The sequence below is a fragment of the Neomonachus schauinslandi genome, chromosome 16 (assembly GCF_002201575.2).
Source record: "Neomonachus schauinslandi chromosome 16, ASM220157v2, whole genome shotgun sequence".
In the NCBI taxonomy this organism is placed as follows: Eukaryota; Metazoa; Chordata; class Mammalia; order Carnivora; family Phocidae; genus Neomonachus; species Neomonachus schauinslandi.
Window position 1 is genome coordinate 48,501,678 of NC_058418.1, and position 19,471 is coordinate 48,521,148.

General features: G+C 36.9%; 1 protein-coding gene across 1 annotated transcript in view; it reads left to right on the forward strand.

Moving 5' to 3' along the window:
- Positions 1–19,471, forward strand: part of CNTNAP4 (contactin associated protein family member 4) — a 213,679-nt gene that overhangs the window by 157,919 nt on the left and 36,289 nt on the right. The window contains exons 5-8 of the mRNA XM_044922066.1: positions 6,586–6,789; positions 7,339–7,523; positions 8,324–8,467; positions 11,887–12,148. Of these exons, the coding sequence (XP_044778001.1) occupies positions 6,586–6,789; positions 7,339–7,523; positions 8,324–8,467; positions 11,887–12,148 (795 nt within the window). The remainder of the gene's footprint in view (positions 1–6,585; positions 6,790–7,338; positions 7,524–8,323; positions 8,468–11,886; positions 12,149–19,471) is intronic.

Here is a 19,471-nt window from a genome sequence, read left to right on the forward strand (position 1 = left end):
AAAAAAAAAAAAAAAAAAAAAAAAGAAGTCATTCGGACCCAGCCCCCAAGCAGAAAGCAAAGCTCCAAGCCCTGGCATGAAAAATCACATCTCGGGGATGTGCGTCTTTCCCATTAGAATGAAAGCTCCTTGACAAAAAAGCGTGCTTTGTATTTATGCATTGCCGTGTCTTCCGCTGTTCACAGGGAGCTCGCCATAAATATGTGCTTAGAGAAAGGAGCACAGAATGCACATTTCAGCAATGCCACTTCTGACACAACTCCCTGAAAGAAATTTGAATATTTTGTATCGGGAAACTCTTCATTCCATGGGAGATTGTATTTCTGAATCATGCAAAGAAAGCGGTCTCTACCTCTTTCCTGGGGTCAGAGGGAGAACTGATATGAGCGTAGGGCTTACAGGCTTTGTGAGTCTCTTCTTTCCTTGATGCCTGCTGTAAAGGAGAAGGTTTGAGATGGAGGTATTCACTGAGGAGGATTCAGGTCACCGACAGTCGCCATGGTGAGTCAGCTCAGGCATTACCTACAGACAGAGAAAAAACCACAGAACCCACCGATGGCTCAGAATCATTCTTGCTGCATAACCTGGCTGTGACATTGATAATTGAGCACTTCTTGTGCTCTTCAGAAATTCATTATTTTTTAAAGAGTTTACTTTTTAAAACAAATACACCAAATGTATTTATTAAACTATTTTTGCTGTGCCTCTTTCCCTGCCCAATGTTGTAGCAGTAAATAATAGCATTAGCATTAGTAGTAGTTAATGTTTATTGAGTTGTAGTTATGTGCCAGCAAGGCTTCCAGAAATGATGCAGATATACATTCCTACAACAATCCTGTGAAGAATATACTAATATTATTCCCATGTTGCAGAGAGGAAGTGGGCAAAGGGTTAACTACCTTGTGTCATAGAGGGAGCAGTGCCCTGTCACCTGTAACTATGTTACCTTATATGACGTAGGCACTTACAGGTGTGATTAAATTAAGGCTCCTGAGTTAGGGAGAGTAGCCTGGATTATCCCGGTGGGCCCAGTGTAATCACAAGGGTCTTTATAAGAGGGAGGTGAGAGGATCAGTCTGAGAAGGAGAGCAGAAACAAGGTGGGGGAGTTGTGGATGCTATGCTACTAGTCTCGTATGTGAAGAAAGGAGTCATGAACCAAGGAATGTGGATGGCCTCTAGAAGGTAGGAAAGGGGAAGAAAGGGATTATCTTTCAGAGACTTCAGAAGGAAAGCAGCTCCTGCCAGCACCTTGATTTTAGAATTCCAAAACTAGAAGATAATAAATCTGTGTTGTTTCACGTGAGCAAGTTTGTGGTCATTTGTTACATCAATAATAGGAAATTCATACACTTGCCCAAGGTAGAGTGAAGATGCAAACCCACACAGACTAGTTGGCTTAACCCCTAGGCTACACTATAATAAAAAACTATTAAAAATGGTTCCAAAGGGGCACCTGAGTGGCTCAGTCAGTTGAGCGTCTGCCTTCGGCTCAGGTCATGATCCCAGGGTCTTGATATCGAGCCCCGTGTCAGGCTCCCTGCTCAGCGGGGAGTCTGCTTCTCCCTCTGCCCCTACCCCTGCTCATGCTGTCTCTCTCTCAAATAAATAAATAAAATCTTTAAAAAAATGGTTCAGAAGGGGACTAGCTGGAGGGGGATAAATGTGTCAGAACAATTTGCGACTTGTGACTAGAAAATTAGAGTTTATATCCTCCCTATGGTGAACAGGGTATGACAGGGCCACATTATTAATATCTACAGTAATTCAGTCATTAAAAAAAAAAGACTGATGGGGCGCCTGGGTGGCTCAGTCGTTAAGCGTCTGCCTTCGGCTCAGGTCATGATCCCAGGGTCCTGGGATTGAGCCCCGCATCAGGCTCCCTGCTCAGTGGGAAGCCCGTTTCTCCCTCTCCCGCTCCCCCTGCTTGTGTTCCCTCTCTCGCTGTGTCTCTCTCTGTCAAATAAATAAATAAAATCTTAAAAAAAAAAAAGACTGATGAATCACAGACCTGTACCCCTGAAACAAATAATACATTGTATGTTAATAATAAAAAAAAATATAACCTCAGTTATAAGCCTACTAATGAACAGATTTACCATTAGGACATAATTCTTTCAGTCAAGTAACATGTCTCTTCCTACATCTTTGGACTATAGGTCTTTTACTGTTACAAATTTTGTTAACTTCTGAATTTTCTGATACCTATACTTTTCCTATTTATACATTTCACCTGTGTACAAAAGATTCTTCTGAAAGTGACAAAAGATGGGCATAAGTGTGATTCTGTTATTTGAAACAAGAATATTACTTTGGATGCTTCTTTTAGTATTTCTAAACAAATAAATATTGAGTTAAATTGCTTTCCTTAATGGCCTACTCTCATCAAATCTTTCATAAGTTAGTTTCAATGTAAAGAAATACTGTTATGAATCATCTGAACTTTTCTTTTGTGAGAATGTATTTGCATTGGTAGTGTCCTTTGTGGAATAGTGAAAATAAATTTGCCTTGAATGTTACTGGTGATGGCTGATACTTTCCCAGGGACACCTGGGTGGCTCATTCGGTTAAGCATCTGCCTTTGGCTCAGGACATGATCCCAGGGTTCTGGGATCGAGCCCTGCTTTGGGCTCTCTGCTCAACCGGGAGCCTGCTTCTCCGTCTCCCTTGCCTGCTGCTCTACCTACGTGTGATCTCTCTCTCTCTCTCTCCCTGTCAAATAAATAAATAGAATCTTTAAAAAAAAATGTTGCTTCCCCAGTCAATGATGTGACGCCCAAGTTGTACTTTTTAAGTTAGTACTGTTGAAAGTAGTTAAAAAAAAAGAAGAAGAAGAAGATAGCAGGAAGGGAAGAATGAAGGGGCGGAAATCGGAGGGGGAGACGAACCATGAGAGACTATGGACTCTGAGAAACAAACTGAGGGTCCTAGAGGGGAGGGAGCTTGGGGGAGGGGTTAGCCTGGTGATGGGAATTAGAGAGGGCACGTTCTGCATGGAGCACTGGGTGTTATACGCAAACAATGAATCATGGAACACTACATCAAAAACTAATGATGTAATGTATGGTGATTAACATAACATAATAAAAAAATGTTGAAAAAGAAAGTAGAATTTTCAAAAGCAAAAAAACATGACTTAAATTCAAATACAAAATAAACACATATGAAAGATGTATTTGATTAATTAAAAAAGGAGTCAAAAGGATGGTAAAGCTAGTTGGAAGAAGATTCAAGAGACTGAGTGTAGATAGGAATCCAAGAAAGAATGTTGGATTACTTTTACTAAGTTGGGTACATAAATAGTTAATGTCCAACAGGGCAATAAAACCATAACTGTAGAGCCATTTGTATTTCTACTGGGAAAAGAAATCTACAAATTAACATGTAACTTAAAGTCTATCCTAATCTGTAATAAGTAGTAAAATCAGACATTTATTAATTCACCTAGAATTAAATAATCTTTAGGTGAGTCTGTGAAGAAATGGTCCTATATGACATTGAAAGAATGTGAAGTTATTCCTCTGGATTATATCTAGTTTTTCCAATTTTTCTTAACAGTGGGTAAGACAATTTTCAAGAGAAACTACAAACCTCTCCTCCCACCAGCATCCTTGGAGAGCTAGATTCTGATAATGAATTCAAATTCATTTTCTCTCTGTTTACCTCTCTTTCTGTGTCTGTCTCTCTCAAGACTTCTTTTATATAATTCCAGATTTTTATATCATTAACTGTATGTGCCACAACACAGTGTTTTGTGATTATTGTTGAAAATGATATGCTTTTTATATATCAGATCTGTTGTGTAGATAGCTTTTTATAACAGTGACTTATATTAGACTCATTGTAAGTGAGTCTTTTATTTAAAGTAATACTGTTAGGAATCATCCTGAATTTTTTTTTTAAAGATTTTATTTATTTATTTATTTGAGAGAGAGAGAGAGCACATGAGAAGGGGGAGGGTCAGAGGGAGAGGCAGACTCCCCGCTGAGCAGGGAGCCCGATGCGGGACTCGATCCTGGGATTCCAGGATCGTGACCTGAGCCGAAGACAGTCGCTTAACCAACTGAGCCACCCAGGTGCCCCTGAATTTTTTTTTAATGAAAATTCTTGTACATATGTTGTACGTATATAAGTTAAAGTTTTCCTATGCTGACATTGTACTCACATTCTGAATTATATAGCTTTTTTCTCTGAAGCTATTGTTCACACACATGTGAAATCTGTTTATTCTCCTAATTAAACTACATTCTTACTTTCAGACCCATTTTCAAGGCAAGCCCTGCTCACTCTTCTTCCTCTTTTGAGAGTTGAATTACTGACTGTCACCATATTTCTCAGCAACCCTCAGAACTTCCTTTCCTGACAGTGAAGGAGAGAAAGTGTTGGGGGAATGCTGAGGTTTTGGAGAATTAAATGTCCTCAGAGTAATTCTAAAAGTTTATGGGGACACATATAGGACTTGAAGACCATGGGGAGTAGGAAGGTCAGTGGTGAGGTTTCCCCAACTACCTTAACTAAAGAGACCTAGTCTTCTGTTAGGCTTGATCAGTCCGTCATGGTTGTTCACTGGTTAAGCCATGTCCCATCTTCATGGAATGTCAGCTCTTTGAGGGCAGGGGCCATGCTGGTGTTGATCACTCTCTTAATCTCAGCATCCATCCCAGGGTCTCACAAACAATGCGCTAAATACATACTTATTGAACGAATGTCTCACATTACTGAAGTTATTATCTATGGAGTAAGGAGATAATAGGTAAGAGTGAAAGAAAGTGGCAAGTGGCTTCAGTTTAAGAGAGGGGGCAGTACACCATTGCTTCAAGCATCAGTCGTTCACTATCCTGTTTTTACTGATGGAAATATTGTAGGCACAGAAGCTTTGGGTGCCATGAAGGATGAATATGACCATTATAATATGATATAATAGCGAAGAAGAGAAAAAAAGAAATAGTAGGCTGAAGTCACACAGGTTGAACCTTTACTGGAAAAAAATTGTCTTTGTAGCTAATCCCCAAAATAGACTTTATCTAAAATAAAATCATTATTATGATGGTTGCCTTTAAGCAATACATTAACTCAGAGATAACTGCATGGCTCCAAATGTGTCAGCATTTAAAGTCTGTCTTATTGGAATTTTTCTTAATTTATTGTAATCTAATAATCATAGAACACATTATTTGTATACAACACAGTTATGTTTTTACCATGCACATTCATTCAGCTATATAACAAGGAATAATTGTTCAGTTAACATTATTCTTTCTACAGAATGCAATGTTTATTCATGTGCATTTGGTGAATGAATTCTTTATAAGCACATTAACAAGATGTGGAAAAATCAAACCTCTGAATTTTCAAAAGATAACTGCATAAAATAGTTGAAAAAAATTTCAGGGGGTGGTGAGTTATAAATGGTTCACATTAAATATGATGGATAATCTGAATGAAATGTATATTTGGGCATACAAGTAGCTGTAATAATTTTGTCAAATGAAACAAAATGAGTAAACTTTAATGTCATTTCATTGACTGGGAAGAGTTAGCTAACCAGTTGAAAAATAGCTTCATTGGGTTTCCCTAACCTTGTCATTTATTACATAAATGTACACTCAAGGTAATTGCCTTAAAAAAAGTCTTTGACTTACGAAATGTAGAAAACACTGCTAGGCTTTCTGAGGATTATCAGTTCTATTTTGTGTCTGTTGTTCAGGGTGCAACTGATTTTGACAGATGAGCTGTTACGTTACTGGTATAACATGACATCTTTTTTTCAGATGAACTGAATAAAAGTGATCTTGACAATGAGTAGATAAGACACTGTCAGAAAGCTGAAAAAACATGTCAATGTCACAGTTTTGACACAAATGCAGCAGAACAGCCCTTATAATATCATTGAGTGAATGACTTTCCAAAGATGTCCTCTAGAAGACAGAATACAGCATTGCTCTTAAGTACTATTACTTAGCCACAAAAATCATAAAACAAAACACAAAGTTCAGCTTAATATATACTTGAGGTGGCATTTGATGAGTCTGATGTATGTGTGTGTATTTGTATGTAGATCTCTTATCTACAGCACGTATGAGAGAATTTTGAGACATCAAAACTATTTTTTCAGGAGCCAAAAAGCATTTAACTTCAACACTTCAGGAACATCATTAAAAATACTGATTGTGAAATAAGCAAAGTGATTTTATGGGTATTGATTATAATCTTTTTCCTGATTTTCTTTTGTTTATTGAATGAAAAGAATAGCTTTCAATAATATGAGAAAATTAGGAATACAATTTAAGATGTATTTCTAGATCACGATTTTGTAAATAGGTTAGTAAAGACGAAAATGGAATCAATCCCAGGCATCAAGAGAGAATTAGACAATGGAACTTTTATTTTCCTTTATGACTGGCTTGGAACTGAACTGTGCATGTGTGTGTTTATGCACAATGCACAATGCTTTATATATATCATATGTATATGATATATATATATATATATATACACATACATACATACACACACACACATTTAAAATGCTTTAATAAAAAGCATATGTATCCTTTAGAATGACTTTCAATGTCTTTGTCTCTAGGATCAGAGGTGGTTGATCTTGATGGAAAAAGTTCCCTTCTCTACAGATTTGATCAAAACTCCCTGAGCCCAGTAAAGGATATTATTTCTTTGAAATTTAAAACTATGCAGAGTGATGGAATTCTGCTCCACCGGGAAGGGCAAAATGGAGATCACATCACACTGGAATTAAGGAGAGGAAGACTCTTTTTACTTATTAATTCAGGTAAAATTATTTGGTGAAGTACTTGAAAATCTGGCCATTTGGATATCACTTCAGTCACTTTATATTTTTATAGCTTCTCTTTTAATAGTTAAGGTGCCTTATTTCCATATTCAAGGGCTTATATGTACACCAATATTGCACTTTCATGTACAAATGGTTCATATTTTGCAAATTGTACAAGACCCTCATTTGATATTTTTTACAAAGTGCCAGAACTACATAGCTGTTTTCAAACATCATGAAGAAAGTCATTGAAAATATTGAGGTAGTAAAAATAATGAGGTTGTAGCAAAGATAAAATTTACATTGCAAATGAGCATGTGATGGGAACTACTAATACAAAGAATTAACAGTGGAAGAAATTACAACAAGGTTGAGAGGATATTATATTCAAACTTCAGGTAGATCCATACTAGTGTTTTGGATGGAATGCAAGGGAGGAGATTGCAATTATTATGAGTTATGAGAGATGCTGGTCCACAAGGGGGAAATTTTTTTTTTTTTTTTAGACTGGGAATAATGGTGCCGTTATTTTTTTTCTCTTCTCAGGTGAAGCCAAACTGCCCTCCACTCACACACTCATCAATCTCACCCTGGGCAGCCTGCTGGACGATCAGCACTGGCACTCCGTGCTCATCCAGCGCGTGGGCAAACAAGTCAACTTTACAGTGGATGAGCACAGGCACCGTTTCCACGCCCAGGGAGAATTCAGTTACCTGGACCTTGATTATGAGGTGTGACCGTTATGTTTCAATTAATACGGATTTTTATGATGTTTATGTTGCGTAGCCATGCAAAAGAAAATATATTGTAGGGAGCACTCCTCGCCTCTTTCAGAGTAATTCCGAGTCCCAGCGAAGTGTTTCCCAAGGTGACCTAACTCACAATAGCAGATTTGGGCAGATACTACTGATGCTTCATCTTTCTGACAATATGTTAACCTACTCTTACAGAGAGAGATTTTCTTTATTACCTGAAATGTATAGTCACAGATTATCACATAGGAAATGTCCAGGAGATTGTATTACCAGAAGTGGATATAGAATGTGTTGCGTGGTTTTTTTTTTTTTTTTTGTGCTGTAGGGCATCCTTGAGCAGTGTAGATTTATGGAGAGGTTGTAGTAATGAATAGATTATCAATTGATTCAAATGCACAAATAACCAATATGTGCCGGAAATGTAGATAAAACATAATGCCATTATAACCAGTTATGTTATTAAACAGAGGCTTACCATGGATATAAAGCTGCATTTTTATTCATCAGCCAATAAACATCAAATCCAGATGTGATTAGTAACTTGTAAGAATAATCAAGCTCTCGTGCAAATGAAAACTGAATGCATGTAAATTTGTTTTCAAATCTGCATTTTAATTTTTAAAAATATCCATATGAAATTAGCAATATGGCAGCGTAGCGTGATGAAAAATTGATTTATCTGTGATGATTAAAGCTATAGCGGCTAATTATAATTATTTAAGCAGATTATCAGAAAATCACTAAACAATATTATTGATGCCATTTTTCTTTCTAAGATCAGCTTTGGAGGGATTCCAGCACCTGGAAAATCAGTGTCATTCCCCCGTAAGAATTTTCATGGGTGTCTAGAAAACCTTTATTATAATGGAGTAGATGTCATTGATCTGGCCAAGCGACAAAAACCAGAGATCATCACTATGGTAAGAGAATCTTCATGTAAATGAATGAGTGAAACTATGTTACTTTTCCGCGCAAAAAAACCTTCTCCATTTTGGATTCCCACATGATACGATGTTTTAGAAATTACTCTTTTAAAAATTTTCTCTGCTAGGCAATATGCATGGAAAGGATTAATCCTATCTAAAGGAATTATAATGCACAGGGCATGATTATTTTATTTTTATATAAAGTAAAGCATTTTTTTTTTTTTACAGTTGATAATTTAATTCTGTGATGTTATTACTCCAGGGGGCTAATTTCTTTGCTGTGTAACTTCCTTAATAAGATATTCCCTGACAAACTCCCTAAATAAGCATGCCAAGTTTCTGGAATCAGATAACATCCATGTATATTAGAGAGGCATTTGGAAAACTGTATTTTGCCGTGGTCATTCATAACAAATAAGAGAAACGAATAGGCTGTTACAACACTGCATGTGCCAGTCTGTCCCAATAGCAGTGTTGGTCGGCCTGCATTATATTCTAATTCTGTGGAAATGCAACAGATTTTAAATATGACTGTACCGGTCAGGGTTCAGTCAGGGAAGCAGCACCACTATGAGTCTTATGAACAAGGGATCTATTTTAGGACTTGGATCTTAACAGAGGACCTGGAACGTGGAGGCCAGCTGTCAGGAAGAAGAGCCAGGACAAACTGGAACAAACCAGCTCCTCTGTGATCATCCTCCAAAACGCTTTGGAAGAAAATGCTGGCATTTCACTTTTGACTCAGATATCACAGAAGCTCTGTTTTGGGCTCACTTTTCACCAGAACCAGCCAGGGAAGGGGCTTCTGGGAAACATGGTTTCCAGTTTAACCAGCTTCATGATAGATAAGCAGACACACAGATCCATTTCAATACATTTCTTTAATTGTTCAAAATTCAGGATATATCCGTTTAAGCTCGTGCTATGTCAGCCAATTCCAAAGCGTATCATGGGAAGATTTGTTGTTTACAAAAGATTTTATTCCTGATTCTCTGTGTGAATTGGTAGTATTTGTAGGAGTATACCATCCAGAAAGATTTTTAGTTATTTTTTTTTATAAAAGGGAAGATGATTTAAAAGGGAGAAAAAACCCCAAAAAACTGTAGATAGATGTGTTTCATGGGCAAACGAGTTTCCAGAAACCGCTCATGCAGCTAACACCCACTTTTCAATGGCAAGAGGATTTGCTGCTTGCAAGGTAGCAGGCAGCAGTCCAAATGAAGCATCAGACCAAACTGCAGCTGGTAAAATGTTTCCAGTTTTACGAGGTTTGTTAGTTTCTAATTGCCTTTACATTTTGGGTCAGTGTAGTTTATTTTCCCGCTTTTGTTATTTCATTCACTGGGACAAGATATTTGTCCACAATGAAAGCTAATTCACTTTTAACAGAATCACAGTATAACCAAATATTTTTGTTTAACCAAGACCAAATGGTTTAATTCCAAAATGTGTCCTTCTAAATAAAGTCAATTTCACTGACTTTTCAAATCTGTATTTGGAAAACATGTTAAAGATTACTTTCAGGAAAAATAAATATGTTTTATATTAATTTCTGAAGCCTGTTAAGGAATGTGCTTAATTATTTCTAAATAATTTAGACCTTAAAGTTTTTTGAAATCCTTAAATATCTATTTTACTCTAGTAGGAGAATAATTTATATATCTATAGTATTTTAATGAAAATTTATGCAATTCTAAGGTATCTTGAGGATCTTATGATAGATTTTATAATAAATAAATTTTATAATAAACCATTAGATGAGAAATAATACATGTTAATCTGATGATACAAGCATAATGATAAGAAATGATAAGAAAAAGCCAAAAATGTTTTAAAATAAATGTTTTAAAAATAAAGGAAGGTTGGGGCACCTGGCTGGCTCATTCAATAGATCATGCGACTCTTGATCTTAAGGTTTTGAGTTCAAGCCCCACATTGGGTGTAGAGATTACTTAAAAATAAAATCTTTTAAAAAAATAAAGGAATGTGAGTAGTACATTATACATTGTAGTGTCCAATGTAAAACATAAAAGGAAAAATGTGGGCGCCTGGGTGGCTCAGTCAGTTAAGCATCTGACTCTTGGTTTCACCTCAGGTCATGATCTCAGGGTCCTGGGATCGAGCCCCGCATCGGGCTCCCTGCTCAGCAGGGAGTCTGCTTCTCTCCCTCTCCCTCTGCTGCTCCCCTGGCTTGTGCTCACTTTCTCTCTCTCTCTCCACAATAAATAAATAAATATTAAAAAAAAAAAAAAAAAGGAAAAATGTGCTAAGGATATAAACAGACCATTCTGAGGAAAACTAGTCCAAAAGAGCCACGAACTCATGAAAAATGCTCAGATTCACTGTTGGTCAGGTAAATGCAAGATAAATAAAAATGATATATCACGTTGGCATTTTGTCATTGAACTTGTGCAGATTTAAAAGATCCTATAATACCTATTCCTGCCAAGGATGTGGGGACAAGGATATCCTTATATATTACTAGTAGAAATGTGGAGTATTTTAACTTCTTTTTGGAAAAGAAACTGGAAATATTTATTAAAACATATAGGTATATATAGTTTTGCACTTAGAACCCTCTTCTGTAGAACTGAAAATACACATAGGAGCATGCAGAGTTATTTATTATAGCATTTCTGGGAGAGGTAAAACCTGGAAACAAGCACATTAACAGGAAAACAATTGAGTAAAAGTTGGACTATTCACATAATAGAGTATTATGCAATCAACAAAAAGAAGGAATTAGGCTTATGCCAGGCTCAAAGCGATTTCCGTAAGGTATTTTTTAGTTCTAAAACATAGCTCCTATTTTTGTAAAATAAATAATGCCTAGTGTGTAGGTATATCGTCAACATATATCTAAGTATGTGCTTATGTACATATAGCTGAACATAAAACTGAAACTATATATATATATATATATTATATATATAAATAAGAGTTCCAATGGGAAAAGAGAAAAATATGAAAAAAAATACAGAAGGATAGACAGTAGCTCATTAATATTGGGTATGTTATGGGGTGGATTAGAACCAAAGGCATCAAAGGATGCAGGAGAAAAGGATTTCACCCAGAGCCCAGGGAGTGGAAAGCCAAGAAAAGACAAAAACAAAGAATTCGCTTAAATAAATTTTTATTGACTTCAATGGCATTGAGTTAGATGCCCTTTATAGAAGTTGAGAGCTGGGGGAAAACAGATTTCACCAAGAACCTAGGGAAAGATTTTACTATCACAAGATTTGAAGAGCCTTTAAGATATATGGCAAGGATTTGATTTTTCATGTTGATAGCAATTTGTTGTTGTTTTAAACCAAGGATAATAGATCGAAAAACGGCCTTTGTGAATACTTCCATTTCTATTACTAAAATGATGTGAGCCATTCTTAAAGCTTTTTCTTTTGCTTTCTTCTCAGGGAAATGTGTCGTTTTCCTGTTCACAATCACAGTCTGTGCCTGTGACTTTTCTCAGCCCTAGGAGTTACTTAGCCCTGCCAGGCTTTTCTGGGGAGGACGAGCTTTTGGCCACGTTTCAATTTCGAACCTGGAACAAGGCAGGACTTTTGCTATTCAGCGAACTTCAGCTGGTTTCAGGGGGTCTCCTCCTCTTTCTTAATGATGGAAAACTTAAGCTGAATCTCTTCCAGCCAGGAAAATTACCCAGTGACATCACAGCAGGTAATAAGTGTGTTCCTGCAGGCAAAGCATATGGGTTTGAAAGATTTCATTATCTCTCAGTCCCTTTTCCATAAAATTTTATGCATAACCAAAAAATTAGTATTTGTTTAATAAATGAATACTTGAGTTAATAAGATTATCAGTGTTCTGCCTTACAGGACCTTGATTCCAATTTCCTTTTAAATATGGCTTCGACACTAGCAGTTCTTATTAACCAAATGATAGTTATGAGGGAATAGAAATGTCCTTTCATGACCTTCTTGCCCACTCCAGATAAGTGACCATATTCTGAGGAAATGTGTTTTGGGGAAAAATGCGAAAGACTTTGAAATGGATCCAAAAGTTTACTGGGCATCTTCAGGGGAAGACTAGGCTCTGTCTAACACAGCCATTAGCCTTATCTGGTCCATGAGAGAAAAGGAGAGGTGTTTCTTGGATCTGTATCTCTATTTCTATATTCGTGTGTGATGTAAAACTGAAACGATTAGTCAAAGTATCTTCACTTGCTGATGTATTTTGTACAGAGTTGGATATATTTGGGGAGGATGAAAAGATTCATTCCAAGTTCTTCATTTGGGCACCAAATGGGATTCTCTCCACTTCTAGGCAATACGGTATCATAATGATTTGAAGTACTATAATTAAGGAGACTATATGAGTATCTAGAAAATTAATGTCTAATTTAGGTCAGTGCTTTGGGTGAAGGATATTTTTGTCTCTTCATTAAAATTATATAGTTCTCGACAAGGGATCTCCATCACATTTTCACATATGTGGAATAACACCCAAGCCAAGCAACTAGAGGTCACATTGGGGTAAATGGCTACATCAGTTTAATAAATGATCTTTAAAAAAAATTAAAGATGCTGTTGTACTACTCCTCTATATTAACTATCACCAAATTAATAGAATATGACTGAGAGAGGAAAAATCAGTTAGATCACAGTCAGAAACTAAATATGGGAAGAACAAGTATACAGATGGATGCACAAATGCATAGTCTTTATGTATCTTTTTTGTTGTTCAATATATCACTGCAGCTTAAATGTGGGAGCCGAAAGTTCAATATTAATTATAATTTTTAATAGCCACTATGTTGTGACTTTTTAATGTAATGCTCAAAATGTGGTAGATTTGCAGGTTTGACAAAAGGAAATAAATTAATCAGTGCCATATGAATAATTAACAGGCTCCCTAAAATGAGGGCCTAAAAATGTAAGCTTGTCATTAATGTGTCATTTACTGTGATTTATTTGACATCCTAAGGAGTGGTTATATTCATAGCCTTCTTTCAACATCTTAAAGAAACTGCTTCAGTATGTTACTGTAGTGAGCCCCATGAAGCTAGTCCATTTCTAAACACATTACAGGCATGAATATTTATTAAATTACTAGGCAGAAGTCTATGTAGAACACCCCGAATGATTTAAAAATCTCTAAATTAATGTTTAAATTTGTATGTAATGTAATCCATTATAGCATCAGAGGACTCAGTATGATTGTTTCCATAGCTAATAACAAGGAACCTTGACTGTGGATGAATGCCAAGATAGGAAAAATCATTATACTTCAGATTATGCAAGTAGGCCTTGACTTACCAACTCCCCCACTCCCATTTTTCCAGTTTCTTGAAAAATATTAATTTTGGCCAGTTTCAGTGAGGCAAGCACCTTTTGCACTTGAAAATGGAGTACATAAATGGTAGTTAGGTGAGTGGTTCATTGGTTTTCTCATGGGGAAGGCTTTCACATGTACAGTGTTCAAGAATTAAGTCCTTTGTCAGAATGTATTATAATGACTCTTTAAAGGGAATCAGATACTAGTTGATGGATTTGTATCATATTATGTTAAAGCTTTCCATCCTGTAAGGGTGGCTCAATTTTTCTTAGCTACTGAAGATATAAATTACTGATCTTGTATGTTTTAAAGAATCAAAATTTTTCTGTCTTTTGCAGTAGAATAACAATTAAATTGTGTTGAGAAAGAACCGAATTATTCAAATCTTTGAATTAGCAGGATAAATTTTTAATGTGCTATACAGTTTGGCAAATTGTCACTTGAAATTCTTTGAAAATACTGTCAGCCTGTATCATTTTTGAAATATTAAAGATACTAGTCTAAATTATAAAAGGTATTGCAGTATTACAAAACCCCTCATGACACAAAATATTTCCAGTCTTTGTCGCTTTTATAGATGTCAAAGCAACAATTGTTCAGATGGCATCAAGGACCCAATGAACAGTGTGGTTATATTTTCTTATTTAAAGCAAACTCATTATTGTAGGATTTGAGATTTCTGCTATGATTTAGTGTTTTTGCTGCTGCTTTTGCCTGAAGGTGAAAATCAGGCCTATAAAGCAGCTTCTTGCCGTCATGAGCAGGCCCTGGTGATGCGGGCTTGCAGAGTAAGAGATGTTTCTGACATTTTTAATTTACTAGACCTTCATGATTCTTGTGGCCCTACCAGAGGAGCAGCCCTCTTGATTTGCCTAACCCAGAAGAAGCCTTGTTTTATTCCACCTTCTTCCCTTTCATTTTTAAAATATTCCTACTTTCAGATTGTAAACCTGTCACTCCCCAAAACTCCCTCTTTTTCCTAAAGTGATTGGCACCAGTGATCTCCATATTTTCATCTTGACAAGCGCTATCTGATGGCCTGGAACTTTACTTCTGGTTAGTGAATATAGTTAATGGATATAGGAATTTCTGACACTGTTTCAGAGCTCTTAAAGATATTTAAAAATGGGAAAAACCCTTCAGTTGCTCCTTGAGCAATAGCCTATGTATAAGCACGTTTTGCACCTTTGCAAAGAACCTACCCCATACAGCATGCTTTTTTTCTTTCTACATCTTATCTCATGGATGCCTATTATATAGTCTTATGAGAAGAGTGATGGTGGCTAAGCTGTCACAGTTTCTTTGTGGCAACTTAGGGTTGGTACCAGAAGATTGTATACGAAGAGCAGATGTAAATCATTTTCCTCCTTCTGTATTTTGTGTGTTTATGTGGTTGGACCTGAGAAGGTGAGAAAAAGAGAGAGAGGGAGAGACAGAGATAGAGAAAGAGAGAAAAAGAAGGAGGAGGAGGGCAAGAGGATGGGAGAAGAGAAGAGAGGGAGAGGGAGAGAGTTCTGGTAAACAGTTGTGTTCTCCCCTACTACCTATAATTGCAAACACTTCTATTTTTCTATTCTTTCATAATTCCATTTAGAGTTGTCAGGGCTTTCCATCCAAAGTCCACAATGAACATACCTGTAATCAAACAAGTTGTGGGTTTATTGCTTATTGCAGCAAGTATGACACACCCCCTGGGGAGCCATGGGCGTGTCTTCATATAAAGGTGTTAATTTGGGTTGTTAGCTTATTTGGGGGGAGGTTTCAAGGAAGTGGAGAACTCTGGATTAAATGTTGCTAGGAAGTGAGGGTAATTGTGTGATGAGGTATCTTTGTAAATCTTATCTAGGATGGAGGAATGAAATAAGGCCAAAGCTGTGATTGGTATAAAAAAAATAAAATAGGTTGTCATTCATATTATCCAGAAGAGGAAGTTTGGTATTTTTGTGGTTTTCACAATAGCCTTGATATTGTCTGGGCTTACACAAGATTATGAAGTAGTCTTGACTTTTTTTTTTTTTGGTCCAATTTCATTGCAGTTTCCTTGACTAATATTGGTGTTCTGTGAGATTGTGTTCAGTGGGAGAACACCAAGGCCTAGCCCTGAGTGCCCGCCAACTTCTCATACCACCGAGGCCTCCTCAGAGTGCCAGGCCACTTCCTAGCAGTTTGGGGGCTGCTTTTTGGTTTCTCTTGTAATTACTTACAAAAGCAAAAAAATAAAGGCACCGCCTGTCCTGCAGGCAGAGAACAGCATGGGTTTTGAAATCAGCTTACCAGCTGGACATTACCTTGGATAATTTGTTGTTCTTATTTGAGCATTTTCCCCATATTTAAAATGAGCATAATACTAGCAGTGTTGAAGAGTAAATACGCAATGCATGTAAAGCACACAATACCTGTTATGAAATCCATAAAAACTGTTGTTATACCAATAACATGCCCCTCCCGCAGACTCAAAACTTATGAGTGGTGGGAGCAGTCCTCAAATTAGCATTTACTTACCTGATAACGTGAACAAGAAAAAGTACAAATTCTGTGATTCTTCTCCTTCCCTTCTTTTACAGTGGTGTGGTCTTTTAAGGGGCTCCCTCTCATCAGACCTAAAAGCGGGAAAGAGTTGTATACTTTAAAAAAAAAAGAGAACCTAATTTTAAAATTATCCTTTTATTATGTCAAGTTAAGAGAAAGAAATTAATTGGACTTTTCATTGTTTAATTTACATAATAAATCCCACTGATGGGTAACAAGCCTCCTCCTCCTAAGTCAGTGGTGTCTGTTATACGTGAGGCTTGGGAAGAGCTTTCCAGTGGTTCCCCCCCCCCCCCAAACACAGCACAACTTCACTACGTGCTGGCTGGTGAGGGGGGTGACTTAACTGTGTCAGATGACAGAGCAGCTGTCCTAGCAGTCTTTGCTCTTAATCTAAACTGGCTTCTGTATTGACAGAAGAAATTCCCGAGCTTTGACTTTAATCCTGCAGCATGCGCCACCCAGCGGATACCTGGAGCACTGCTACTCAAAAGCGTGGTCCCTGGACTAACACTCATTCAGTGAAATATTTGTTTCCAAGAGGAGCGTAAACCTTGGCATTAAGTTCTAAGAACCTGTTAGAGCAATAAGATCTTGCTGTGCCATCCAAGCGTATGGATGCTGGGCTTGTATTTTATGGCTTCTTTATTTAATTTTTACTAACTTTCCCTCAGTTTTATGAAAGTATCAGTCTGCTCTAGGCCAGGAAAGAAAATGTTCATCACTACAGGTAGCTTGAGAAGCACTGTCCTGGACCGAGAAAAAGCCTAAGATAAGATAACAGAAGCAGAATCATGTTTACAGGCATGTCCAATCTTTGAGAGAGCCGATAGGCGGTGCGTGGTGGCGCATGGTGGCGGAGGGAGGGTGGGAGGCGTCATTGCGTGTGACGCAAAGCTCAGTACAAGGACTTTCACTCTAAATGTATCCTCTTAAAGGAAGCTCTAGATGACAAATCTGGGGCATTTGATTTATTTTAGTCCAATCTCATACCGTCAGGAATTACATAACTCTTCAATCGTCTATTTCCAGAGCCCACTCTTAGAAAATGTGTCTAAAAGTATCTAACCTACATTTTTCAGTTTTCAGGTCTTTCTCATCACCTTTCACAAACCAAGCCAGTTGGGTCTTTGAAAATCTTTTTTGCTTCCTGGATGTAGTATAAAAATGAGCTTCGATGCCCAGGATGGAATTTGTGTTATACTAAATAAATCCAGGGCAAAGAGCTTAATCTCCTAAGGGAGCTTCTACACATTTTCTCTCTGAAAGCCTGTGGTCAAAAATAGCTGGGGACGTAAAGTAATTGTACATTGTACATTGTATCAGAAAAGAGGCCATGACCTTTGGGTTTAATAGAGTACTCCTATTTTAGTTTACTAATTTGATATACAAAATCATACAGCATTGAGTATTCAATGGATATAAACCTTACTGGTAAATCCACAATAGAGATGCTTAGAGTCCACCTGTTTGCTGATATTCAGACATAGAACCTTTGTAAACTTAATTCCCTTAAAGAAGGAAAGGGCTAGGTCATCTGATGGATTCATCAAACTAGAGCTGCCTTGGGAGGGAGAGGAGATTGTTTTTTAGGGGTGAAGAGAATACTTTGATTTTTGATTAATGCAACTTTTGGTTATATATATAATCTTGAAAAATCCAGGGAAAATATAAAAATGAATAAAAACCACAATTTTCCATTATGCAAAAATTACTGTTTAGGGGTATTTACTTCCAGTCCTTCCCCATATTTATACAAAAAGTAAGAATATCATTAGAATTATATATATGTAGTTGATTCTCATCATTTGCAGTAGTTATGTTGTGTAAAGTCATTGTGAACATTGAATTAGCAAATATTGAACTTCCACTCCTAGGGGACTTATGGGGTTAGGTTTCCGTGACCTTCTGGTCACATTTTTGTCAACGAGTCTATATATAACCTTGCTTTTATATGTGATTCTGTTTAAAGATACCTTATTTAATATATATTGTTGGTCCATTAACATTGAACTCGTGGCCAGATTCACTATAACCGATGCCTGAATGAGGTTCATATAACATGTTTATTTTCTCTGAGGCACTATCACAGCCTTCTTGCATTTAGGAACACCAGACAGTACTTCATCACTATGCCTGGGCTCTTTTAAATGGCAAAATCACCAACCAAAAGCACAAAAATGTGGGAAACATGTTCACATATGAGAGCTGCAACAAGCGTTTCCTTGTTTAACCTCAGCTGGAAAAACATGTGTCGGTGAACTCAATTTATTCACTGCTCTGTGCATTTCTGTGAATGATTCCAAAGATGCCCTGAGTATTGATTTTGGGGTTACAAATAAATTCTGGTGAGTACGTGAATTTGCAAATATGGAATCTACACACCATGAGGATCGACGATGTAAATGTGGTTTTACACACTGCTTTATTTTTTAACTTCATATTATATGGGAAAACTTTCAATATTCATTATAGTAATTTTTGTAAAGATTGACTTGATGTACATTGCTAAATATATAATATTATAAAAGATGACTACACAACAATATAAAAAAGCAGATAAATCATTTTATTGGGTCTAGCCGAGAATTTTGGAAAATATCTGTGCTCTTCCCAAACCCCTCCCTGTAAAAGGTAAAGTACACGATGGAAGCTGAAAACTGTCCATGCCAAATAGTTGGAAGATTTTAACTACTTAGGACTTTGTCCAAAGTTGGGGATTTTGTTCTTTTTATTGAGGCCCTAAGAAAAGAATAACACACCATTTTCCACAAGAGGGTATCCACTTGCATCCTTTTCCTGTCTTTCTGTTTCCTTTTATTAATATACTGAGTGCTGTGCTTGATTGGGCAATGTCTATTTGGTTTCTAACTACTTATACTGTTCACTGTTGAGAGAGATCTCTTTTATTTTTAATTTTTTTAAATTTTATTTTTTTATTATGTTAATCACCATACATTACATCATTAGTTTTTGATGTAGTGTTCCATGATTCATTATTTGCGTATAACACCCAGTGCTCCATGCAGAATGTGCCCTCTTTAATACCCACCACCAGGCTAGCCCATCCCCCCACACCCCTCCCCTCTAGAACCCTCAGTTTGTTTCTCAGAGTCCATAGTCTCTCATGGTTCATCTCCCCCTCCGATATCCGCCCCCCCTTCATTCTTCCCCTCC